Genomic DNA, 27,842 nt, shown 5'->3' with positions numbered 1-27,842 from the left:
ACTGGGATGACCCAAGATGATGCTGATGCATGGGATTTATACGATCCACCTATGTCGGACAAACACATTTTGTCAAGACAGAAAATATGACAACAATGTATTATCTAAACAAACGGGGGGGAGGGGCACACACTCGTCACAGCTGCGTCTCTTAGCACAAACAATTTGGCATTGGGCAATTCACAACATTCGCTTGATAGCACAATACATACCAGGCATTCAAAATCAGTTAGCCGACAATCTCAGTCGAGATCAACAGCAAACTCATGAATGGGAAATACATCCCCAGATTCTACAGGATCACTTCTACCGCTGGGGGGACACCAAACATAGATCTATTTGCAACAAACAAACGCAAAATGCCAAAAATGTGCGTCCAGGTATCCACACCCTCAGTCCAAGGGCAATGCTCTATGGATCAGCTGGTCAGGGATATTTGCTTACGCTTTCCCCCTCTCCCGCTCATTCCTTATCTGGTCAACAAACTGAGTCAAAACCACCTCAAACTAATACTCGTAGCTCCAACTTGGGCTCGCCAACCGTGGTACACAACACTGTTGGACTTATCAGTAGTACCCCACATCAAACTACCAAACAGACCAGATCTATTGACACGACACAAACAGATCATACACCCAAATCCAGCATCGCTCAATCTAGCAGTCTGGCTCCTGAAGTCTTAGAAAAGAGTGTATGGAGGTCATTAAACAAGCAAGAAAACCCACAACAAGACATTGTTACGCGAACAAATGGAAAAGATTTGTTTGCTACTGCCAGGCTAATCAAACTATGCCACTAGACGCCTCCACACAAAACATTGTAAGTTATTTACTACACTTACAAAAGTAAAATCTAGCTTTTTCTTCCATTAAAATCCATCTCACTGCAATATCTGCTTATCTGCAGATTAAACATACAAAATCGCTTTTTAGAATCCCAGTTATTAAAGCCTTTATGGAAGGACTAAAAAGAATCATACCCCCAAGGACACCACCAGTACCTTTGTGTAGTCTTAATATTGTATTAACACGACTCATGGGCCCACCATTTGAACCCATGCAGTCTTGTCAAATCCAATTTCTAACTTGGAAAGTTGCCTTTCTAATAGCCATCACATCACTTCGAAGAGTTAGTGAAATACAGGCATTTACTATTCAAGAACCCTTTATACAAATACATAAACATAAAGTGGTTCTCCGTACAAATCCAAAATTTTTACCAAAAGTCATATCACCATTCCATCTAAAAACAAACTGTGGAATTCCCAGTCTTCTTTCCACAACCAGACTCAGTAGCTGAAAGGGCATTGCATACATTAGACATAAAAAGAGCGCTAATGTATTACATTGACAGAACGAAACAATTTAGTAAAACTAAACAATTGTTCGTAGCTTTCCAAAAACCTCATGCAGGTAACCATATATCCAAACAGGGCATTGCCAGATGGATAGTTAAATGCATTCAAACCTGTTACCTTAAAGCTAAAAGAATTACCCATTACATCAAGGGCACACTCCACTAGAAAAAAAAAAGGCGCCACAATGGCTTTTCTTGGTAATATAACAATGACAGAAATTTGTAATGTAGCCACATGGTCTACGCCTCATACATTTACAAAGCATTACTGTGTAGATGTGTTAGCAGCACAACAAGCCACAGTAGGACAGGCTGTACTAAGAACATTATTTCAGACAACTTCAACTCCTCCAGGCTAACCACTGCTTTTGGTGAGATTACTTCTTTGTAGTCTATGCACAGCATGTGTATCTGCAGCTACACATGCCATCGAACGGAAAATGTCACTTACCCAGTGTACATCTGTTCGTGTCATGTTGCGCTGCAGATTCACATGCGCCCTCCCACCTCCCCGGGAGCCTGTAGCCGTCTTAGTTGCATTGAAATTGTACATATGTAAATATTTTTAACTTTAATACTCTGTGTACATACACATTTACTCCATTGCATGGGCACCTCTAGTATCCTTACTTTAACAACTCCTACCTCACCATCTGCGGGGAAAACAATCTAAGATGGAGTTGACGCCCATGCGCAATGGAGCCGAAAGGGAGGAGTCACTCGGTCCAGTGACTCAAAGACTTCTTCAAAGAAAAACAACTTGTAACACTCCGAGCCCAACAATAGATGGCAGAAACAGTGCACAGCATGTGAATCTGCAGCGCAAAATGCCACGGACAGATGTACACTGGGTAAGTGAAATTGTCCATATATATATATATATATTTGTGTTTATATATAAATGTGTTTATAGTGTAATGTGCAATTTATTTCCATTACTGAGTGCATAAAGTGGCGCTGACTTGCAAGAAGTGAAGCCTTGAGTGGACCATGCTGCCTAATTAGCAAATTAGTAAATGGTTTGTGCAATTAAATGGCGCCTTTTCACACGTATTTGGTCAAACCTGGATGCAAAGGATTAAATTTGTGTTGTGTGGTAAAATCGCATTGAAAAGTCATCATGATTGTCAGTTTCCCAGTGCAGCAATTGCAACGTGCCCTCTGAGGCATTGTATTTTGTCTTGTGCCAGTTTTACTACTTTGTGGTCATAAAGTGGAATTTTACATTTGCACTTTGGGAATACATTTGTGAAACCTAGTTTATTCTTGCAGCTGCTCCGAAAATCATATTATTCGGTCACCTTCACTTTCATTGGCTTGCTGTGTCTGTGTGTATGTATACAATTAATTTATAGTTATCAGGTGCTAGGGGTAACAACTTATCATAGGTAGCTTTGTCCTGCTTTTCTTAAGTGACATCTCCACTCTTTCTATATTTAATAGTTCTATGAAGGTTATGGACAAACTGAATGCACAGCTGGCTGCTCACTGACGCTGCCAGGAGACTGGACAGCTGGTAAGTATTTCACTTTATAGTCTGGCAGAAAATGGCATACAAGGATGTATGACTAAGAATTACATGCACTTGTCTTGTTAACTACTTATCAGTTATGTTGTGTCTGCAAGTAAATTGACAGCGTGATTGGAATTTAGTAAATTTGGATTGCAGAACTAAATGGCTAATTTTTAAGAGTTGCATTTTGTAACTTTAATAGTAATTAAAACAACCATTTCACCTAAAACTCACTGCCTCAGCAGCTCCAACGGACAGGTGAAGTAAATTTTCAGTAGTTGCCGCATCTGGTTCTTAAAGCAATCAGTCTTTTCTGTCTGCCCATGCTCCAAAAGAATGGAGGACTGGTTCACTTGAACACAATGGTTTGACCTTTCAGTATAGACTAACTACTGGAAGTAGTGTTACTATCAGACTGTCACACAACCAGCACATTCCATTACAAAACCATGTCAGTATCTCATCTCATGTTTATGTGCTCTGGCATGAGCTGTGGCACGGTTTGTGCTTGGTAAATGCAGTTTCCAAGCTGCCAGACTATCACTTTTCAGATACACTGACTTGGTATATTACTCGCCTCCAGCTGTGCCCTGGGACAGTTGATATCCTGGCCTTGTTTGGTTACTAAACCAAAAGTAAAAAAGATCTTTGTTTGATCATTTGATGATCATTACTTTTACTTTTGTTAGGGTTGCTTCAAGCCATTTTTAACCCACTCCATCTCTGGGCCATTAAACATTGTATTTGACATTTGGAATTCTTTCGGACCAACCTTTTTGTGACTCACATATGTGCTTTTGATAAATAATGTCTTAAGGTTGCAGATGTCATCTTGGCAGCCTAAATTTTAGTTGTGCGAGTCTTAGAATCTCCTCTGTTTGACCACCTGCTGCTTGCTGTGCTGGGCATGATGGTGACTTAGTAAATGGCTACATGGAGGCCCTTTCTGATTTCATGTGGCTGCCTGATAATCCTTTCCAGTTCAGATCACCAATATTAATGCAGCGTTTAAAAGGTTTGCTTAACGTCAATACTCCCACTCAGTTTTTTTTTTTTTTCGCCCTCAGCAAGATTTGAATCTTGAATTAACTGTCTAGATGACTATCCCCATTGCAGCCAATGCAGTTGCCCAGTTTTCTTTAGTCCCTTAAACAGTTTTAGTAGTGGCAATTACTGTTGTGGGTGATGAACCAAAACACACTGCTGCTCTCTAAACACAAAGGACCAGGAATCTTTGGAGGAAACTACAGCTGCACAGAGTACCATTTCATAAACGTTATAAGTGACCTCGCTGTAATTATGGTTTAAATGTTTTAGGTAGTTACCCAGAGAAATAACAGAATGTAGCTTAAGATGGTTACACAGGGCTTAAGGACTCCAACTGAAGCAAGACCTCTGCAAAAAAAGGCTGCATTAGGACACTGTTACATGGGTTTCTGATAATATACAACTTGTGTTTTATTCTGGGGAAGTTTTCTATGTGGGCCTGGTTTCAAATTCCGAACCCCAGGGGTACATGAGGTAAGAAGGGAGCACAAATAGCTTAGGACCAGGGAAAAGGAGCCTATTCAGAAATGTGGACACAACCGCTCACTTGTCCAGTGGGACCCTCCTCCTTCCCTAGAGCAAATTACATAATGTCCTAGAGTTTCCCTAGAACAGAGAGACATTATTCGATAAGTCAACAGTCTGCTAAATAAAATAACTTTGCACTAGTCACTGTGCAGGATCCCCAGCAGCTCTCCGATGGAAAGAACAGAGTCTTCAGGAGCTGCTCCACTTTTTTTTAAAAGCATACCCAACTTTCCCTCATGGTTGACCCTGAAGCTAGTGGGAACCACAGTGATTACGGGAGGCTTTGAGGCAAACAAAAATGTCTGTCCTCCACAAAAGGGTGGCTTGGCTTAAGTGTAGGAAGACTGTCTTGCCAAGTGTGGACTGCAAGTGCAGCCGAAAGGAATACCATATTCAAATTCCTCTGAGTGCTGTTCCCAAAGACCCATTAGCTATGCCATCTTCAAACATCATACGATTAGCTTTCAGGTCTTAGCCCCTACTCAATAATTGCCACCCTGCTTTGAATGCCATCCATGATCCATCAAGCAACGTAATCCTAGATTACATGAGCTGTGACTCTGCATATCTTTAATTGCTACCATAATCAAAGTTTCTCCTCCTGTCAAGACAACTCTTCCTGTACCCTGTTCTCCGGTCCTTCATGTGCCCATTTCAAGGCTTAGTCTCGGTAGAAGTCTTTTCCTTTAGGCCTTTTTTTTATTTTAGCTGCATTCCATCCTGAGTTCCTTCCATCAAAACAACCTTGAAATAGCAGGTATCTCATTGCCCTACGTCTTTTCACTCAGAAGAACTCTGCAGCTAGTCTTTACTCTGGGCTCCAACAAAGGCCTATCTACACCATTTCCGTCCACTTGGTGACCAACTTGCCTGAACACTTTTCTGTCACACAGTGCCTGATCCAGTGATAATCCTTACGGTGACAGTTGTCTGGGGATTTCGGATGCACCTCCTCCCTTTCTGTTACCTCTGTCAGCGGATACAAGTTTTTCCTGTTGGTGCTCTTTGTAAAGGGGGCAGTAATCTGTAGGATTGAACTGAGCACAGACCACCCTCACTTGCATTGGTCAGTAGGTTGAACATGGTTCTTCCACCTACAACTACACCCAGGACAGAAATAAAGCCTCTGGGTCCTCCACACAGCAACAGAAACTGAGCCACTTTGGAACTGTCAAGATTTGCTGTCACCTTGATTCCTGGCTAATCCTCTGTCCCATTCCTCAGCCCCGCTCTTACCCCATCACACACACCTTTTAATTATATTGTATAAAATCGCAGCAGTTATGTGGCAGCATACTACCTATTTCTGTCTGTAAAATCTTCCTAATTGTGGAGGCCACCCTTTTCTATTTTTTCTTTTCAGTTTTTGGATCTTAATAGGCCTGTTGCACGGCCCACTGAAGATTTTTATTTGCCTATGAGAAATTGTATGTTCGATGGCATGTGTAGCTGCAGATACACATGCTGTGCATTATTCTGCCATCTAGTGTTGGGCTCCGAGTGTTACAGGTTGTTTTTCTTCAAAGAAGTGTTTTCAAGTCACAGGATCGAGTGACTCCTCTTCAGTTCCATTGTGCATGGACATCGACTCCATTGTTTTCTTTCCGCTGTCGGGTTCAGACGTGTTTCCTCTTGCTCTGAGATTTCGATTCGGAAAACTTTGAAAACCTCTTTTCATCATTATTGTATCGATCGGGTTTATATCTTCCATAGACAGTGGTACCGTTGGAGAAAACCACTTTACTCTTCCTTCGGGTCGCGCGCACCCAACTCGGGCCTATTCGGGCTGACCGCGTGGAAGCCTCATGGATCGGACTCCATTCCGGTTCTGTCCTCAGTGCCACGTGAAATACCCATATACAGACCAGCATCTGGTTTGCAATCTTTGCCTTTCCGCGGATCATCGGGAAGAGAATTGAGTCATGTCAATCCTTCCAATCGAAAGACTCTTCGAGACGGGAGGGCACGAAGACTCGAAATGGTGTCAAAGCAGTGAACATCTCGACGTGGAGGAGGAAGAACTGATCCAAACAGCGATCTCGGTTCGAGATTCTGAATCTGATCAGTAATCAGAAGGCGACAGCCCGGTCACAGCAGGACAACATGAGTACGCCTGCCCCTGTACCCTAACAAAAGCAAAAACATAATGCCTTGGGACTGCCATTGCCAGAAGACCATAGCTCGGCCCGAAAAGTCTACCGGTGACCAACTTGCCAGTTCGGAACTGAAAAAGGCCGCTCCTCCCAAAACATCGGGGGCAGCAAAGAGCTCAGGGTCCAACTCCAGCAAATGTCATTTTTCGGAGTCGAAAATGAGAAAATCACTTTTGGAGCTGAAATAGACTATCTTTCTCAATCCCGAAAAAGCCACCTTCGGAGTTACACAGAAGAACATGGAGTTTCAAAAAGACTTAAAGCCACAAAACCTCTGAAGAGGAGTATCAAGTACAACAAATATTTGAAGTTATGAATGAAAGGCAGTCCAGGATCCACATCCATAAGGAAACAGGCAGAATTCAGACAGCACCTCCTCTAAAAACAAAGAAAGCTAGCCTTTCATTAGGAATTGACACTATACAGCCTCTGGCAAAAATGCCAAAGGAGAAACTACGACCTCCTCAATCTTCCTACTGGTCCTACACCAGTGCAGTCACCCACTCACTCTTAAGTCACAACAGGACAATGTGGATCCATGGGACCTTTATGATCCAGATCCCATCCCTAGTAATGACCCGGACAGCTATCCCTCTAAACCTTCACCACCTGAGGATAGCACTGTACACAATCAAGTTATAGCTAGGGCTGCAGCATGCCATAGGGTCACCATGCATACAGAACCCCTAGAAGAGGATTTCTTATTTAACACCCTATCCTCGACACACTCTAAATGTCAATGCCTTCCTATGCTCCGAGGCATGATAAAACTCGCAGATCAGATATTTAGTGAACCTGTTAAGGCACGTATAATACCCTGGATAGAGAAAAAATATAAACCTCCACCCTCTGATCCTGATTACATCACCCATCTGGTACCTCCAGATTCTATGGTCGTTAGCCCTGCCAGAAAAAGAGCAAACAGTCATCAGGAGATGCACCCCCACCGGATAAGGAGAAGAGGAAATTGGATGCTGCAGGGAAACCAGTTACATCCCAGGCAGAAAATCAATGGATGATAGCCAACTCACAAGCACTGTTAGCTCGCTATGACAGAGCCCACTGGTAAGAGATGCAAGACATACTCCAGCATCTCCCCAAAGAACACTAAAAGAGGGCACAAAAATAGTGGAAGAAAGGCAAGCCATTACTAACAATCAAATTCAATCTGCCTTAGACACCGCTGCTAGAAGTGTCAATACTGCAGTCACAATACACAGGCATGTATGGCTCAGATCTTCTGGATTTAAACCAGAAATACAGCAGGCTGTGTTAAATATGCCATTCGATAAACATCTTCTTGGGCCAGAAGTTAACACAGCCATAGAAAAATTAAGAAAGGATTCAGACACAGCAAAAGCAATAGGCGCACTATACCTGACACCATATAGGGGATCCTTTCGGAAACCTCAGTTTTGAGGTGGGTTCAGACCACAGACAACAGAGGCATCTACATCCCAGGCAAATCCAACCTACCAACCACAATACCAACAAGGTGGTTTTAGGGGCACATATAGAGGACAGTACCCCAGAAATAGAGGGAAATTTCAGACCTCAAAGCAACCTCCACAGCACCCTAAACAGTGACGTATCTCATTCCCTTCCACTCCACAACTCTCCTGTGGGGGGAAGACTACAACAGTTCTCACAAATTGGCAAAATATTACCACAGACAATTGGGTACTATCAATTATCCGCAATGACTATTGCCTAGATTTGATACTCTGCCAGATATTCCACCAAGGTCACACAAACTATCCACAGAACACATCAGTCTGTTACAAGAAGAGGTCCAATCTCTACTACTCAAACAAGCCATAGAATTGGTACCTCAATCTCAAATAGGGACAGGAGTTCTATCACTATTTTTTAATTCCCAAAAAAGATTGCACCCTCTGGCCAATATTAAATCTCATGACCCTCAATCTTTACATCCTGTCAGAACATTTTTTACATGGTAACTACAGGAAGTCATCCCACTACTACAAAAACATGATTTCATGACCGCATTAGACCTCAAAGATGCATATTTCCATTTACCCATCCATCCTGCAACAGAAAATATCTCCGGTTTGTCATTTAAGGAAAGCACTATCAGTTCAAAGTGTTGCCCTTTGGAATAACAGCTCTAAGGGTATTCATAAAGTGCCTAGCGGTAGTCTCAGCCTACCTGAGAAGACAACATATACATGTCTTTCCATATCTAGACGACTGGCTAATAAAATCACAGTCATACACCATGCCAAAATCATACGGAGTATGTAATACAAAACTTGCACACACTGGGGTTCTCAATAAAATAACAAAAATCACATCTACAACCAGCACAAATACAACAGTATTTGGGTGCAATACTAAATACTCAGCAAGCGCTAGCATGTCCAAATATACAATGGATACAAGCTTTCCAAAAGGTAATCACACAAATACAAACAAATAAACGATACACTGTCAGATGTGTCATGAACATTTTACGGCTGATGGCATGTATTGCAGTTGTTCCACACTCAAGACTCAACATGTGGCCCTTACAACAGTGCCTTGCACAACAATGGTCACAGGCACACGGTCAACTTCAAGATCTAGTGTTGATAGACCGCCAAACATGCATGTCCCTTCAGTGGTGGAATTCCACAAATCTAAGCAAAAGGTGGCCATTTCAAGACCCTGTGCCTCAGACCATAATTAAAACAGATGCATCAATGATTGGTTGGGGAGCTCACCTAAACAATCTTAGCATTCAAGGGCAATATGATGCCAAACACACAGCTACACATAAATCACTTGGGGCCATATGTACGAACACATTTTCCCCATTGACACAGAATGGGAAAAACCCTTTGCTACGTCTGGCCCTTGGAGTGGTTAGCTGTCTTTTTAGCACTCAAAACTTTTCAACCTCTTCACACAGATGAATGTCCTTATCAAAACATACAACATGACAACCATGTATTACCTAAACAAACAGGGAGGGGCGCATTCATCCCAACTCTCCCTTCTAGCCCAGAAAATTTGGAAATGGGCAGTCCACAACCAAATTCACCTGTTAGCACAATACTTTCCAGGGATAGACAATCAATTAGCGGATATCCTCAGCAGAAATCGCCAACAAACACACGAATGGGAGATTCATCCTCAAGTACTTAAAAAATACTTTCAACAGTGGGGAACACCAAACATCGACCTTCGCCACAAGTGAAAGCACAAAATACCAAACCTTCGCATCCAGGCACCCACATCCCTTATCCAAGGGCAATGCTTTATGGATCAATTGGTCAGAGATATTTGCTTACGCTTCCCCCCCCGTCATTCTATTTCTAGTCACGAAGTTGTATCAAACTTCACTCAATATGATACTCATAGCACCAACATGGGCACGTCAACCGTGGTACACATTATTGGACCTATCAGTAGTACCACACTCCAAACTCCCAGACAGACCAGATCTGTTGACACAAAACAAAGGACCAATCAGGCACCCAACTCCCAAGACACTGAATCTAGCAATTTGGCTCCTGAGGTCATAGAGTTTGGATATTTACAACTCCATCAGAATGTATGGAAGTTAATAAACAAGCAAGAAAACACACTAGTGCTATGCAAACAAATGGAAATGATTTGTATATTACTGTCAATCTAAACATTGACCCTCTTACAGCATCAGTACAAGATATTGTATGCTATTTACTTCATTTACAAAAATCAAAATTAGCATTCTCGTCCATAAAAATTCATGTTACTGCAATTTCAGCATATTTACAAAATATACAGCACAGGTCCTTAGTTCCCGTCATGAAAGCTTTCATGTGAGGTTTAAAACGCATCATTCCACCCAGGACACCTCCAGTCCCCTCTTGGAACTTAAATATAGTGCTTTCACAACTTATGGGACCACCGTTTGAACCCATGCACTCCTGCCAAATGCAGTTCTTGACATGGAAGGTTGCCTTCCTAGTGGCAATTAATTCTTTAAGAAGAGTAAATGAAATCCAAGCCTTTACTCTTGAACCGTTCTTCCAAGTACACAAGCATAAAGTTGTACTAAGAACAAACCCAAAATTTCTTCCAAAGGTCGTTTCACCATTTCATATAAATCAAACAGTAGAACTGCAGGTTTTCTTCCCACATCCAGATTCTGTGGCAGAAAGACCTCTACATACATTAGACATCAAAAGAGCTTTAATGTACTATATAGGCAGAACTAAACCATTCAGAAAGGCTACACAACTATTTGTAGCCTTCCAAAAACCTCATACAGGCAATCCCATATCAAAACCAGGTTTAGCAAGATGGATTGTACGATGCATCCAAACATGCTACATTAAAGCCGAAAGACAACTTTGTTACTCCTAAAGCACATTCTACAAGTAAAAAAGGTTCTACAGTGGCTTTTTAGGGAATATACCAATGGCTGAAATATGTAAAGCAGCCACTTGGTCAACACCACATACCTTCACTAAACACTACTGTGTAGCTGTTTTATCACGACAACAAGCCAGAGTGGGCCAAGCGGTACTAAGAACATTATTTCAAACAACTTCAACTCCTACAGGCTGACCACCGCTCATTTACGGGAGGGCAAACTGCTTTGTAGTCCATGCACAGCATGTGTATCTGCAGCTACACATGCCATCAAACGGAAAATGTCACTGTGTACATCTGTTCGTGGCATGTTCCGCTGTGGATGGAGAAAGATGATTTACAAAATGCTGGGTCCTTCACTTCCCAGGGAGTTTAGTCTCCCACATTTTCTGCATCGAACGAGGACATGTAGGTGCTGGTGGTATATGACTGGGATATGACCAACAATTTGTGTATTGAATACAGTTTTCACTAAAGACAGAACCTATCTGTGGGTGCTCCTGTAATGATGCGTATGGTTTGTGATGTCACCTTTATTGCGTGGAGAAAATGAAATACTGTGGAAAATAGTGAGAACATAAGTCAAATATAGACTGAGCTTTATGAAATGGTTGTGTATTCTGTATCCAGATGCATGGCACCTCTAAACCGAAATGTGGGACGTGTCAACGCTAAATTGTAGTTTAAAAAGTAATGTTTTATTGATTTGTTAAATCATTTAAGACTTTAACCACAAAAAATATTTTCATAATCCAAGTGTAATACAGGAATGTCGATTGAGTGGGATTAAAACAGAAAAGTGTATTCTTTATTTCATTCCATGATAGAAAACCTATTTTCGCACATGTTTATTCACTGCATTTTTTTTTTTTAATTAGGTTCTCAGAACTGAAATCTATATTATTTTCTTAGGTCATGTTGGAGTACCAATGCCTTGCAATCATATTAAGCTTGTTGATGTGGATGAAATGAACTATTTTGCTGCTAAAGGAGAGGGTGAGGTGAGTTAAGGCTGATAACCTTGCTAATAACTTTAAATTTTGAACTTCGGAGCTAAATAACAAAATCCTCTTTAATGTAAACATTTCTGAGGTGCAAATTAGTGAAGTGATTACCACTGGACTAGATACAGCTAGCTTTGAAAAACAGTGCAATCCCAAGAGCTTCTCAAGGACTCCGGTGCAAACTGGTGGTATGCTGGACAATAAACAGTGAGGTGGGGGGGGGGGGTAACACATCCTTATTTAATTCAGTGCTCTGCAGGATTGAGGCATGCTCAAATAACACAAAACTAATGTAACTATGAATTTGTTGTAATGTTCCCAGTGGGAGTCTTAATATTTTAATGACATTTAACACCTGGGTATGAAAGCCTAGGTGCCTTGGAAGACATAGGAGTCCACACTAATATAGCCAAGGGAGGGGGGGGGAGGCTATACAATCCAGCCTATAACGAATATAAAGGGCTATTAAGAATACTGGTATGGATTGAAATCTGAGATAAACTAGCACAAAGCCACTCACCAGAGCAGGTGCCTCAAAGGTCACACATGAGGCCCTCGAATAGAAGTAAAGTGGCACCCTACTACAGGCGTAGATTGGTCTATAGTTAAGACTCTCAAACCCACCCCCCAACTCCCGTCAACCCCCACGAATTGGAAAAAAGATGATATACTGCTGAATCTTACCTATTAGACTCTAGTAGTTTTTTTTTTCACTGCTTTCACGATACTTGAGCAGACTGTTTTGAGACGTGCCTTGAGCGGTAATGACATGGGCCTTTAACCATCAATGCCACACAAGTGGAATGCTATGCCATGGATGCTTATTGCTGCAAATGTACTGCGCAAAATCAAATGGAGGATACGTTTGCATTATTAATAGAAGCATATACAAACTGAAGGAAAGGCTATTATGAGCCAACACATTGTAGGGAAACCTTACAGTGGGTTCTCGAAGGGTAAAAAACTTAAAGTAGTTCATCAATTAGTTAATTCCGTTCATAATATTTATATATTTGTGAAAAAATATACTTCTTGTCAAATCAGTTGTAAAAGTAAACCTGAGTAGCTCTTCACTCAGTGAATTTCCTTCCTTCTGCGTGCTGATAAGGAGTTCGCTCTATGAATATAGCCAAAAAAATAAGATTAACATATCTAAAACATAACTAAATTGACTGCTAATATTTATGTTCGATGGCATGTCAGGAAATCCAATGAATGTCCTTCCATCAGCTTGTGCATCAACTCCCTTTGAATCCTACTTCTATAGTTGTGTTTTGCATTACTTTCATTTGATCGCCTGTACATAGTCATAAAATGAAATCTAGTCCATAAGTTGTAGTTTTTGAAAAATGTTACACATTCCGGTTATGAAATGATATACCTGAAAAATTATATTTAATCTGTTTTCTCATGCATAGTATTCAAGGGCGTCTTAACTTTGTACACCAGTAGGCATTCTTGCAAATCCCTACTAACCAGTGCTTAAAATCAGGATTCATCAAGATTTGGCAGTACTGTGGATGGTACACAACCTAGAAGCATAGACTCATTTTAAATGTTTTTAACATGTTTTGAAGGCTAAGTGTAAACCCTGAAAACAATGTGGAAATTATATAGGCTAAACACAGTGTAACAGTTAATCCTGTGGTGATAGTAAAACACATATTCTGCACTGTTGGTAGTTAAGTAAAATGAGTCTGATAATCAGTTTTGATTAGGAATATGCATTAATCTTTCAGATTTGCGTGAAAGGCCCTAATGTATTTCAAGGCTACCTAAAGGACCCGGAGAAGACTGCAGAGGCCTTGGGCAAGGATGGCTGGCTGCACACTGGAGATATTGGAAAATGGCTGCCCGTATGTAATGTGCATGTATCTTTATAAATGTTTATCTTCCTTTAGTGATCAGTGGCAAAAGCCTCTTTGGTGTTTTAAGTGCTTCTTTCATGTGAGACAAGGAACATGTAGCTATGTAGAAGGGAGCATCCCTGTTCATGTAGGTGTTTTGCACTTTCATGGGAAGCCCACGATTTCCTTCTCTTTTCTTTATCTTTTTGCACCTTGTTATAATGATGCAAAATCAATATGAAGGGAGTAAATTAAGATTTATTCCGGTCCAGATGCCATCAACCAAAAACAGGCCACACACTCCATAAAGCTTTCCCCCAACCGATTCCGAACATCCGTCTCCTCGCGATCCCGAGAACCTTCGGAACACAGTGTTCTCAGCGGGATCGCGAGGACACTGACACTACTGTATGTCGGTAAATATAACACATCCCCCTTACTTACACAACTACTAAATAGTACAATTACTTAACAACTACTAAATAGGAATACAGAACAATTATGAGATAATAATGAAAAGAAGTACAGAAAAATATGAAAACATAGTATATAAAACAAATATATGTCTCAAGACACAAAATCCTTTAGCCAACGTGGCTTGCGATGAACTCTGAGGTTCCTTTTTAACTCAGTAGAAATTTCGGGCATGTTGTCTTGATGCATAAGACCGTTGGATTCACCAGAAGTTAGAAAGTCCTTGGATCCACTGTGCACATGAGATTTCTGCAAGTCCTGACTGTGAGATCCAGATGGTTTACTCCACTTTACAATCCTGGACATGCTCCATGCATCACCATTGTTTAAAATCACAACATTCCGCCTAACTTCCTTGATGCAGAATGGACCCATGAATCCTGACATCCCTTTCTTCCCAAAACCAGGTTTCTTCACTAATACCCTGTCACCTACTTTCCATTTGACTTCAGCTGCATTATGTTTGATATCATATCTATTTTTATACCTTTGCTGATAAGACCTTCTCAATTCAGGACCCTTATTCAACTTCTCACCTAGCTGATCTGACTGTCGCAACATTCCATCCATCCATGCAGGATTCATTTTAGTACAACCCACTCTTCCTCTTAAATACACAAAAGGAGAAATTGAAGTGACCATGTTAGGGGTGTTGCGATGTGCCCACCACATTTCTCTTAGCAAATCATGAAGAGGCATTCTAGTCCGAACAGCCTCTTGAACACAATATTTCACCATTCTGTTCATCCTTTCAGCAAGACCATTAGCTTGAGGTAAGTACAGAGCTGTTCTCAGATGTACTATAGCCAACGACTTCAGGAAATCTTGCATTTCTTGAGAAGTCAATTGCACTCCATTATCTGTCACTAATTGACTGGGCACTCCTTCACGCGAGAACTCCTCTTTAAGAAATTCAATCACAGTAATAGTGTCTAGAGTGCCTACACACTTTGTTACCACCCACTTTGAGGTATAGTCTACCAGAAGCATCACATAACGTTCATTTGCAGGTAATAAGTGAAATGGACCCATGAAGTCAAGCCCCAACTTCATCCAAGGTCTTTCTGGTACATTAACAGGGGAAAGTGGAGTTTTGACTACAGACTTGCATTTATCACTGTGTGCACAGGATACACAGTCTTTAACTACAGCCTCAACATCTCGGTCTAGACCTGGCCACCAATACATTTCTCTAAGCCTACATTTAGTCAAATTTCTACCCATGTGGCCTTCATGGGCTAAATTGACAATCTTATCCCTTACACCCATAGGAGGAATAGTTTTACTCCCTCTAAACAATTCTTCATCATTACAACAAAGTTCATCTCGTACATTCCAAAACCCTTTCAAGTCATCAGGAATATCTTTAAATTCTGGCCACCCCTTCACAATAAATTCAACAAGTTTCTTCCTGGAAAGATCTTCTTCTCTCGCACTCTTCCATACCTCTCCAGATATAGCTTTTTCTCTCACCCAATTTATTACTCCGACATCATCCAACCTTTCATCTCCACTGTAAAGAAATGGCTCCCTGTTGCAGTTACCCCCCACTTTTTGCCTGATACTGATGCTGACTTGACTGAGAAGTGTGCTGGGACCCTGCTAACCAGGCCCCAGCACCAGTGTTCCTTCACCTAAAATGTACCATTGTATCCACAATTGGCACACCCTGGCATTCAGATAAGTCCCTTGTAACTGGTACTTCTAGTACCAAGGGCCCTGATGCCAAGAAAGGTCTCTAAGGGCTGCAGCATGTCTTATGCCACCCTAGAGACCCCTTATGGTCAGTTCTCACTACAAAAGGCAAACCCCATAAATAAAACTTATAATGCTTGATTGCCCAAGAACAAGCAAGAGCTTCCCTCTCAATGACCGAATAATTCTGTTCTGCATCCTTAAGAGAACGGGATGCAAAAGCAATAGCCTTTTCTTCTCCCTCCACCTTCTGAGTTAATACAGCCCCCAATCCATTAATGCTTGCATCAGTATACAAAATGGTTTTAGCAAAACTGTTAAAATGCCCTAAAGTCGGCATCTTGCCAATACTGTTTTTCACCAATTCAAAAGACACTTTACACTCTTCAGACCAATTGAATTCAGTACCTTTTTTAAGAAGAGACCTCAAAGGTTGAACTATACTAGAAAAATTCATAATAAATTTGGAGTAATACTCCGCCAAACCCAGGAACGATCGTACACTATCTTTATTCTTTGGTTCAGGAGCTAGGATAATGGAATTGACTAGCTCCAGTTTGGGCTTTATGCCTTCACCTGAAATGGTATGACCCAAATAAGAAACAGAAGTGACCCTTAACTTACACTTTTGCATCTTTACAGTTAAACCAGATGAAGCCAGTTTCCCTAAAACTCTTCTTAAAATATTGTCATGTTCACCTAGCGTTCTTCCATGTACCAAGATATCATCCTGGAAAAATAGAATGCCAGTTACACTTTCTAGAACTTTTTTCATAATTCGTTGAAAACAAGCGGCAGCGGAGGCTAGCCCAAATGGCATCCTCAAGAATTGGTACGCCCCCAACGGCGTCACAAAAGAAGTCAAATGTCTAGAATCAGGATGGAGGACAATTTGGTGGTAAGCCGATGATAGGTCAAGAACACTGAAAAACTTTGAGCCATTCAACCCTGATAATTCTTCCGAAATGTTCGGCAAAGGTTGACGATCCACCCAAATGTTTGTTGAGCTCCCTGAGGTCCACACACGTGAATCTGTTTCCCACCTTCCTTCGGTGCCAAAACTACTGGGGCTAACCATTCAGAAGATTCAATTTCTTCAATTACGCCCAAATCCAACAATCTTGTAAGTTCTTTCTTGAGAGGTTCTAACATTAATCTTGGGACTTTTCTTACTTTCTGTACCGAAGGAGTTGCATTACTCTTGAGAATTATCTTGTGTTCAAAACCATTAAGACACCCCAGCCTATCACTAAACACAGAAGGAAATTCTTCAAAAATATCACAATTGGTATCTTGATCATTCACCACCAAGACTTGACATGCAGCGTTAGGATCTAACTTAATACCCATATCCCGCTGATGTCGCCAACCCAACAAATTGTCACCCCTTTTGGCTACATAAACCTTTCCTACAGTCCTTTTATCTTGAAATTGAATTGTCATAACCTTGTAACCTATTATGTCAATCTTGGTGCCACCATAACTCACCGGACTAATATCAGGTTCTTCTAAAGGACCATATTCATTGCCAAATATTGTGTGCCAATTCTTGTCACCTACCATGGTGTATGGAGATCCTGAGTCTGCCAGCACCTTAACAACTTTGTCATCTATTCTAACAGCACATTCCGGCATAACTATGGGTCCCTCATCCACAGCTCCTACATTGTTTACAACACAATCATCTCCAGACTTCACGCAGAACACCATTTTGCCCATATCGTCAGTAATAGAATCTACATTCAACTGTTTTTCAGCTTTGCAAACCCTTGCATAGTGGCCCCTCTTTCCACACTTTCTACAAACAGAATTCTTAGCATAACAATTTGAACTGTTAGCAGTATGTCCTGAGTTGCCACAACGGTAACATCGCATTTCTTTATTTTCTTTCCTTTTTTTGTTGTCAAAACTGACTCTTAACACTTCATCATGATCACTAGTCACTTTTATAGTATCAGATTCAGAGACCGAGTGTGTTCCAGGATCGTGCATTTCTTTAATCCAGTTGCTGGTGCTTTCCATTCCTTCCACTATTGCAATCGCCTCTCTCAGATCAGGGTTTTTTGTTAACAACTTTTCTTGTACACGTCTATTGTTGGTACAACGCACTAGCTGATCTCTGATAAGAGAGTCAGTTAGGTCACCAAAATCACATGTACGCGCTAAGGTTCGCAGGGAAGCAACAAAATTTCCCACACTTTCTGTTTTCCCTTGAGTTCTGGCAAAGAACTTATGTCTTTCAAGGACTATATTTAGCTTGGATTCAAAGTGTAGTGCTAACATTTTTGTTGACATCTCGTACACATCTCTTGGTTCACCTTCAGCTCCACCAAACTGCAATATTTCCAAACTGTCATATATATTCCTGCCTTCCACTCCTAAATTGTGCAGAAGTACACTTTGTTTCCTTAAAGGGGAAAACTTTTCACCTCCAATCGCTATTAAATAGGAATCAAATAGATTTTTCCAGCGTTTCCATGGCAAGATTGGGTCACCTTTGTCCGATAAAAATGCAGGAGGCTGTGACATTGTAGTATTTGGCATTGTGACAATAATAATACTTGTAAAAATCGACAGTTCCAACTAGTTCATGAATTGGTGCAAGGAGCTTAATTGCTTTACAGCTGAAAAATGCAATAAACTAATCAAGTGGTTTGACGAAAAATAATACACCTAAAATGGCTGCCAAATAACACCAAAAATGTATCAGTGTTCACAGACAAGTCAAACTCCTGCAAGTCGCATTGCACACATGAAAAGCAGCCCACCTGAACACTGTGTCGAGTATCGCAGCGCCTCCAGAAATATCAGCAGTTTCACTGTCCCAATTAAAACAGTCTCAGTCACGAAGATCAGGAATGTTTGGCCTGTTGACAACGACGCTCAGCAGTCAACTGGCGTGACTAAACAGTCATATTCGTGGGTTCGTGAGAGGTTGATGGTAACGCCTGTCCCCTCCAGGCTCTCGTCGCCAGTGTTATAATGATGCAAAATCAATATGAAGGGAGTAAATTAAGATTTATTCCGGTCCAGATGCCATCAACCAAAAACAGGCCACACACTCCATAAAGCTTTCCCCCAACCGATTCCGAACATCCGTCTCCTCGCGATCCCGAGAACCTTCGGAACACAGTGTTCTCAGCGGGATCGCGAGGACACTGACACTACTGTATGTCGGTAAATATAACACACCTACACTTGCTTTTCCAGATAAGGGACCCAGTTACCTGCCACTTAAATAGCTCTGAAGATGGGTTGTCCCTCTATCCTCGACCATGGCGTGGGAAGCCCCATATTTAATGTAGGCCTCACTTTTAGAATTCCGAAACACAGAAAGCAGACCAAACAACTGGACTTGATTGGCTCTTAGGTGGCCTACTTGACTTGACAAAAATAATTAACTTGGAAGGAATTTGGCTTGCGGCCCATCTTTCTCCGTGAAAGGATGTGCCCAGTGCCAGTGGAGTAGTGCACAAACACTGTACATATTCTTAATCTGTACCTCAAGTGATTCATTTGGGGGTACCTCTGTGTGTGTGTGTGTGTGTGTGTGTGTGTGTGTGTGTGTGTGTGTGGCTTGAAGTGTTACAAGTTCTTTTTCTTAGAAGAAGTATTTTCGAGTCACGAGACCGAGGAACTCCTCCCTTTTGGCTCCATTGCGCATGGGCGTCGACTCCATCTTAGATTGTTTTTTTTATCCGCCATCGGGTTCAGACGGGTTCCTCTTCGCTCCGTGTTTCGGTTCGGAAAAGTTAGTTAGCAATCGGAAAATTCGACAGTATTTGCGCTCGGTACCGGGTTAGTGATAGCACATCGACACCGAAGAAAAGAGCTTCGGCAGCCCTTCGGGGATCCACTCCTCGGCGGGGCCTGGTCGGCCCGACCGAGTGAGTCTTCAAGGCTCATGGAACGGACCCCATTCCGCTTCTGCCCCAAATGCCACACTAAGTATCCTTATAAAGACCAACACTTGGTCTGTAATCTGTGTTTGTCCCCCAAACACAAAGAGGATACGTGCAAGGCCTGTCTGGCATTGCGGTCCAAGAAGACACTGCGGGATCGTAGAGCTCGAAGACTTCAAATGGCGTAGAGACCGGCCGGACACCCAGACGTTGAAGAAGAGGAGACATTCTCCATTCCAGACTCGGATGAGCCTAAGAGTAAACCAGCCCCGGCCAAAACTCACTTGAAAATCATAAAGGCCCAGGGGACGCCACCGCCAACAGGCCATGGCTTTACCCGAAAGCACGGTGACCAAACATCGGCACCGAAAAAGGCCTCACAGCAGCCAAAGACATCAGACTCCGGTCGAGATACTGGCTCCGAACAGACTCGGCACCGAGATACTGGCTCCGACCAGACTCAGCACCGAGAGATTGGCACCCTGAAATCCAAAAAGGTTTCTTCGGAGCCGAAAAAGACTGCCGAAAAGGTTATGGTGCCGAAACACGCAGCCTCGGAGCCGAAACAGAGCTCCTATACAGACGAACAGGGCCTTTCCTCACAATTACAAGGCCACAGGTTTGAACAAGAACTGGGCATGGGAGAGCCAGACCATACCCAGAGGAGGCTCCATATACAAAAAGACACGGGGGGGAAAATCAGAACTCTTCCTCCAATTAAGATGAAGCGGAAGCTCTCATTCCATGAGGTGGAAATGCAGCCAAATGAAAAGTGGCTAAAGAAAGAACACCACCACAGTTTTCTCCACAGCCATCGCCACTGCACTCGCCATATCTGTCCCCAGTAGCAACACCCCCAATGATGCAGTCACCAACGCACACCGGGATGAGCCAAGATGACCCGGATGCATGGGATCTGTATGATGCACCAGTCTCAGATAATAGTCCGGATTGCTACCAGGCAAGGCCATCACCACGAGAGGACAGTACTGCTTACATGCAGGTGGTTTCCAGGGCAGCTACTTTCCATAACGTAGCATTGCATGCAGAGCCCATAGAAGTTGACTTCTTGTTCAATACCCTGTCATCAACGCACAGCCAATACCAAAGTTTGCCAATGTTACCAGGCATGTTAAAACACGCCAAACAGGTGTTTCAAGACCTGAGCCATCACACCTAGGGTGGAGAAGGAATATAAACCTCCCCCTTCGGACCCTGTGTACATTACACAGCAGTTAACTCCTGATTCAGTGGTAGTAGGAGCAGCCCGGAAAAGGGCAAATTCACAAACTTCTGGAGACGCACCACCACCCGACAGTCGGAAATTCGATGCAGCAGGCAAAAGGGTGGCAGCACAGGCAGCCAATCAATGGCGAATTGCCAATTCGCAAGCTCTACTGGCAAGATACGACAGGGCACATTGGGACGAAATGCAACATTTCATTCAACACCTTCCCAAAGGGTTCCAGAAACGTGCCCAACAGGTTGTTGAGGAGGGACAAACTATCTCCAACAACCAAATAAGGTCGGTTATGGACTCGGCAGACACGGCGGTAACCATTCGGAGACACGCGTGGCTACGCACCTCTGGATTTAAGCCAGAAATCCAGGAGGCTGTGCTGAATATGCCTTTCAACGGACAACAATTGTTTGGGCCGGAGGTGGATACAGCAAGAGACAAACTGAAGAAAGACACTGATCCGGCCAAAGCCATGGGCACGCTCTACTCCCCACAGAGCAGAGGCACTCTTAGGAAGCCGCACTTTAGAGGGGGGTTTTGTGCCCAGACCACAGAGCCTTCCACCTCACAAGCCAGACCCACATACCATGGCCAATATCAGAGAGTAGGTTTTCAGGGACACTATAGGGTTGGACAATTCCCTAAAACAAGAGGGAAATTCCAAAGCCCCAAAATCCCACAAAATAAACAGTGACTCCAGCGTTACAAACCCCCACCACACAACACCAGTGGGAGGGAGGCTCACAGATGATTACCAAAATTAGGAACACATAACTACGGACGCGTGGGTCCTAGCCATTATCCAACATGGTTATTGCATAGAATTCCTACATTTGCCACCAAATGTGCCTCTAGGAGCACACATGTCCAAACAACACTTAGATCTGTTACAACTAGAAGTCCAAGCATTGTTACAAAAACAAGCAATAGAGCTAGTACCCAACCATCAAAAAGGAACAGGTGTTTACTCCCTGTATTTCCTAATTCCTAAAAAGGACAAAACACTGAGACCCATATTAAACCACAGAACACTACATCTTTACATCAAATCAGAGCATTTTCATATGGTGACACTTCAAGACGTGATTCCCTTGCTCAAACAGGACGTCATGTCAACATTAGACCTCAAGGATGCTTACTTCCACATACCCATACATCCTTCCCACAGGAAATACTTGAGGTTTGTAATCCAAGGCATGCATTACCAATTAAAAGTGTTATTGTTCGGGATAACTGCACCAAGGGTATTCACAAAATGCCTTGCAGTAGTAGCTGCTCATATCAGGAGACAGCACATGCACGTATTCCCTTACTTAGACGATTGGTTAATAAAAACCTTCTACACACAAAATACGTCATAGAAACCCTTCACAAACTAGGGTTCTCTATAAACTACCAAAAATCACATCTACAACCGTGTCAAATACAACAGTAGTTAGGAGCAACAATCAACACACAAAAAGGGATTGCCACTCCAAGTCCACAAAGGGTACAAGCCTTCCAAAATGTAATACTACACATGCTCCCAAACCAACATTATCAAGTGAGGTTTGTAATTAAACTTCTAGGCATGATGTCTTCATGCATAGCCATTGTCCCAAACGCAAGACTACACATGCCCTTACAACAGTGCCTAGCAACACAATGGACACAAGCACAGGGTCAACTTCAAGATCTAGTGTTGATAGACCGCCAAACACACTACTCGCTTCAATGGTGGAATCCTATAAATTTAAACCAAGGGCGGCCATTCCAAGACCCTGTGCCTCAATACGTGATCACAACAGATGCTTCCATGATAAGGTGGGGAGCACACCTCAACCAGCACAGTATACAGGGACAATGGGACGCTCAACAAAGGCAACTTCATATAAACCATTTAGAGCTGTTAGCGGTGTTTCTAGCATTGAATGCATTTCAACCGCTAATAGCCCACAAACATATTCTTATCAAAACAGACAACATGACAACAATGTATTACCTCAACAAACCAGGAGGGACACACTAATCACAACTGTCTCTTAGCAAAAAAGATTTGGCATTGGGTGATTCACAATCACATTCGCCTATTAGCACAGTACATCCCAGGAATTCAAAACCAGTTAGCCGTCAATCTCAGTCGAGATCACCAACAAACACACAAATGGGAAATTCATCCCCAGATACTACAAACTTACTTTCGAAGCTGGGGAACACCACAAATAGACCTATTCACAACAAAAGAAAACACAAAATGCCAAAACTTCGCGTCCAGGTATTCACACTCTCACTCCAAGGGCAGTGCGTTATGGATGAGTTGGTCAGGGATATTTGCTTACGCTTTTCCCCCTCTCCCACTCCTTCCGTATCTGGTAAACAAATTGAGTCAAAACAAACTCAAACTAATACTAATAGCACCAACCTGGGCTCGCCAATCATGGTACACAACACTACTGGATCTGTCAGTAGTACCTCATATCAAACTACCAAACAGACCAGATCTGTTAACTCAACACAAACCGATCAGACACTCGAATCCAGCATCGCTCAATCTAGCAATCTGGCTCCTGAAGTCTTAGAATTTGGACATTTAGACCTTACACAAGAATGTATGGAGGTCATTAAACAAGCTAGAAAACCTACTACAAGACATTGTTACGCAAATAAATGGAAAAGACTTGTTTATTACTGCCATAATAATCAAATTCAACCACTACATGCTTCCGCAAAAAACATTGTAAGCTACTTATTACACTTACAAAAATCTAATCTAGCTTTTTCTTCCATTAAAATACATCTCACAGCAACATCTGCCTATCTGCAGATTACACATTCAACATCACTCTTTAGAATCCCAGTCATCAAAGCATTTATGGAGGGTCTAAAAAGAATCATACCCCCGAGAACACCACCAGTTCCCTCATGGAACCTCAATATTGTATTAACATGACTCATGGGGGTCCACCATTTGAACCCATGCACTCTTGTGAGATGCAATACTTAACCTGGAAAGTAGCCTTTCTAATAGCTATCACATCTCTTAGAAGAGTAAGTGAAATACAAGCATTCACTATACAAGAACCCTTTATACAAACACACAAACAAAGTGGTTCTCCGCACAAATAGCAAATTCTTACCAAAAGTTATATCACTGTTCCACCTAAACCAAACAGTGGAACTCCCAGTCTTTTTTCCACAACCAGACTCAGTAGCCGAAAAGAGCCTTACATACATTAGACATTAAAAGAGCACTAATGTATTACATTGATAGAACAAAACAATTTTGCAAAACAAAACAATTGTTTGTAGCCTTCCAAAAACCTCATGCAGGAAATCCAATATCCAAACAAGGCATTGCCAGATGGATAGTGAAATGTATTCAAACCTGCTATGTTAAAGCAAAGAGAGATCTGCCTATTACGCCAAAGGCGCACTCAACTAGAAAGAAAGGCGCCACAATGGCCTTTCTAGGAAATATACCTATGACAGAAATCTGTAAGGCAGCCACATGGTCTACGCCTCATACATTCACAAAACATTACTGTGTAGATGTGTTAACACAACAAGCCACAGTAGGACAGGCAGTATTATGAACATTATTTCAAACAACTTCAACTCCTAAAGGCTAAGCCACCGCTTTTGGGGAGATAACTGCTTACTAGTCTATGCACAGCATGTGTATCTGCAGCTACACATGCCATCGAACGGAAAATGTCACTCACCCAGTGTACATCTGTTCGTGGCATGAGACGCTGCAGATTCACATGCGCCCTCCCGCCTCCCCGGGAGCCTGTAGCCGTTATAAGTTGATGAAAATTGTACATTATAGGTTGATACTTTGTACATTTGTAAATATATATCACTTTTATTCACATTATGTACATACATACTTACTCCATTGCATGGGCACCTTTACTATATACACAACTCCTACCTCACCCTCTGCGGGAAAAACAATCTAAGATGGAATTGACGCGCATGCGCAATGGAGCCGAAAAGGAGGAGTCCCTCGGTCTCGTGACTCGAAAATACTTCTTCGAAGGAAAACAACTTGTAACACTCCGAGCCCAAGAATAGATGGCAGGATAGTGCACAGTACGTGAATCTGCAGCGTCTCATGCCACGAACAGTTGTACACTGGGTAAGTGACATTGAGCCTCTCTTGGACTGCTTTGAAAGACAACTGTGGTTCTTTCATGCAGGAAAGCCATAGTCCACCCTTAGCTTCACTGAAAATTCAACTACTGTTCACCAGAGCATTTTTGAGAGATCACTTATATTAACTGGTGCACTGAATTTGCTCTTCTATATTTCAACCTACTGCAGCAACCAAATATGCACTATTCTATCCATCCCCCTCAATTACCTGCCTATCTTTCCATCTGTCGCCTATCAGCTACCAAATAGGCGGACTGCTTAGTGGCTGAGGCCCCCTTTTGCTTCTTGGGCCCTTTCTTCATTGAGAGTAGTTCCTCCTTGAAAATAGTTCTTCCTTGATTAAAATACCTCCCTCAAAGTTGGGGGACAACCTTCTTAATTGACCATTTCAGAGATGGGAAACACACGCCCAGGACTGGAACAACGGAAAGAAAAAAAATCATGTTGGGTGAAACTGAATAACATCCCCTACAGACATGCAGACATGGCTAAACCAATAAAAAGAAAAAGCTTTGATTATAGACTTTTGCTGGAAGAAGCTAACCCTTCCTTTACTTTTCTATTTCACAAAAACTTCACACCTCTTTGCTGTACCCTACATTGTTTCACCCCATTTAGTGGGGATGAGGGTTGTGCTTTTCAAGATTGGGATAATGTTGATTCATCACGAGGAGATAGGAGTTGCTGTTGCTGGCATTCTCCAGTGAAAAATTCTTTTAGGACTTTAATGGCATGAGCAAAAGGGAAACACAATAATTCTATGTGAAAATAATTGATATGGAAGCCCTACCATTGATTGGGTGTAAGGAAATGCGTCCTTGCAATGGTTGCCCCCCTAACGTTTTGCCTTTGCTGATGCTAAGTTATGATTTGAAAGTGTGCTGGGACCCTGCTAACCAGGCCCCAGCACCAGTGTTCTTTCCCTAAACTGTACCTTTGTCTCCACAATTGGCACAACCCTGGGCTCAGGTAAGTCCCTTGTAACTGGTACCAAGGGCCCTGATGCCAGGGAAGGTCTCCAAGGGCTGCAGCATGTCTTAGGCCACCTTGGGGACCTCTCACTCAGCACATGCACACTGCCTCACAGCTTGTGTGTGCTGGTGGGGAGGAAATGACTAAATTGACATGGCACTCCCCTCAGAGTGCCATGTCAACCTTACACTGCCTCTGGCATAGGTAAGTCACCCCTCTAGCAGGCCTTATAGCCCTAAGGCAGGGTGCACTATACCACAGGTGAGGGCATATGTGCATGAGCACTATGCCCCTACAGTGTCTAAGCAAAACATTAGTCATTGTAAGTGCAGGGTAGCCATAAGAGTATATGGTCCGGGAGTTTGTCGAACACGAACTCCACAGTTCCATAATGGCTACACTGGGAAGTTTGTATCAAACTTCTTAGCACAATAAATGCACACTGATGCCAGTGTGCAATTTATTGTAACATACACCCAGAGGGCATCTTAGAGATGCCCCCTGAATACCTACCCGAATTCTAGTGTAGGCTGACCAGTTTCTGCCAGCCTGCCACACACCAGACATGTTGCTGGCCACATGGGGAGAGTGCCTTTGTCACTCTGTGGCCAGGAACAAAGCCTGTACTGGGTGGAGGTGCTTCTCACGTCCCCATGCAGGAACTGTAAACACCTGGCGGTGAGCCTCAAAGGCTCACCCCTTTTGTTACAGCACCCAAGGGCCTCCCAGCTAGTGGAGATGCCCGCCCCTCCGGCCAATACCCCCACTTCTGGCGGCAAGGCTGGAGGAGATAATGAGAAAAACAAGGAAGAGTCACCCACCAGTCAGGATAGTCCCCAAGGTGTCCTGAGCTGAGGTGACCCCTGCCTTGAGAAGTCCTCCATCTTGAGTTTGGAGGATTCCCCCAATAGGATTAGGGATGTGCCCCCCCTCCCCACAGGGAGGAGGCACAAAGAGGGTGTAGCCACCCTCAAGGACAGTAGCCATTGGCTACTGCCCTCCCAGACCTAAACACCCCCCCTAAATTCAGTATTTAGGCCCCCCCAGATCCCAGGAAATCAGATTCCTGCAACTTGAAGAAAGAACTGATGACCTACAAGCCTGCAGAGGAGGAGGAGGAGGAGGAGGAAGACGACGGCAACTGCTTTGGCCCCAGCCCTACCTTCCTGTCTTCAACTTCGAAAACCTGCTCCAGCGACGCATCCGATAGGGACCAGCGACCTCTGAAGCCTCAGAGGACTGCCCTGGACTACAGGACCAAGAAACTCCAGTGAACAGTGGCCCTGTTCAAAACCAGCTACTTCTTTGCAAGAAAGAAGCAACTTCCAAAGACTTCACGTTTCCTGCCGGAAGTGTGAGACTCTACACTCTGCACCCGACACCCCCGGCTCGACCTGCAGAAAACCAACACCTCAGGGAGGACTCCCTGGCAACTGCGAGCCCGTGAGTAACTAGAGACGACCCCCCTGAGCCCCGACAGCGACGCCTGCAGAGAGAATCCAGACGCTCCCCCTGACCGCGACTGCCTGTAACAAGGGACCGGACGCCTGGAACCAACACTGCACCCGCAGCCCCCAGGACCTGAAGGAACCAAACTTGACACAGGAGTGAC

The 27,842-nt window shown here is 42.9% G+C and overlaps 1 protein-coding gene across 6 annotated transcripts in view; it reads left to right on the top strand.

Annotated features, from left to right (window-relative positions):
- The window catches only part of ACSL1 (acyl-CoA synthetase long chain family member 1), a 447,768-nt gene that overhangs the window by 355,221 nt on the left and 64,705 nt on the right, over positions 1–27,842 (top strand). For all 6 annotated transcript variants that reach the window (XM_069199542.1, XM_069199561.1, XM_069199552.1 and 3 more), the window contains exons 15-17: positions 2,800–2,872; positions 11,872–11,960; positions 13,703–13,819. In XM_069199542.1, coding sequence (XP_069055643.1) covers positions 2,800–2,872; positions 11,872–11,960; positions 13,703–13,819 — 279 coding nt within the window. The remainder of the gene's footprint in view (positions 1–2,799; positions 2,873–11,871; positions 11,961–13,702; positions 13,820–27,842) is intronic.

This window comes from Pleurodeles waltl, chromosome 1_2, assembly GCF_031143425.1.
Source record: "Pleurodeles waltl isolate 20211129_DDA chromosome 1_2, aPleWal1.hap1.20221129, whole genome shotgun sequence".
NCBI classification, from domain to species: Eukaryota; Metazoa; Chordata; class Amphibia; order Caudata; family Salamandridae; genus Pleurodeles; species Pleurodeles waltl.
The sequence above is the reverse complement of the archived record's forward strand: the minus strand, read 5'-3'. Positions and strand labels throughout refer to the sequence as shown.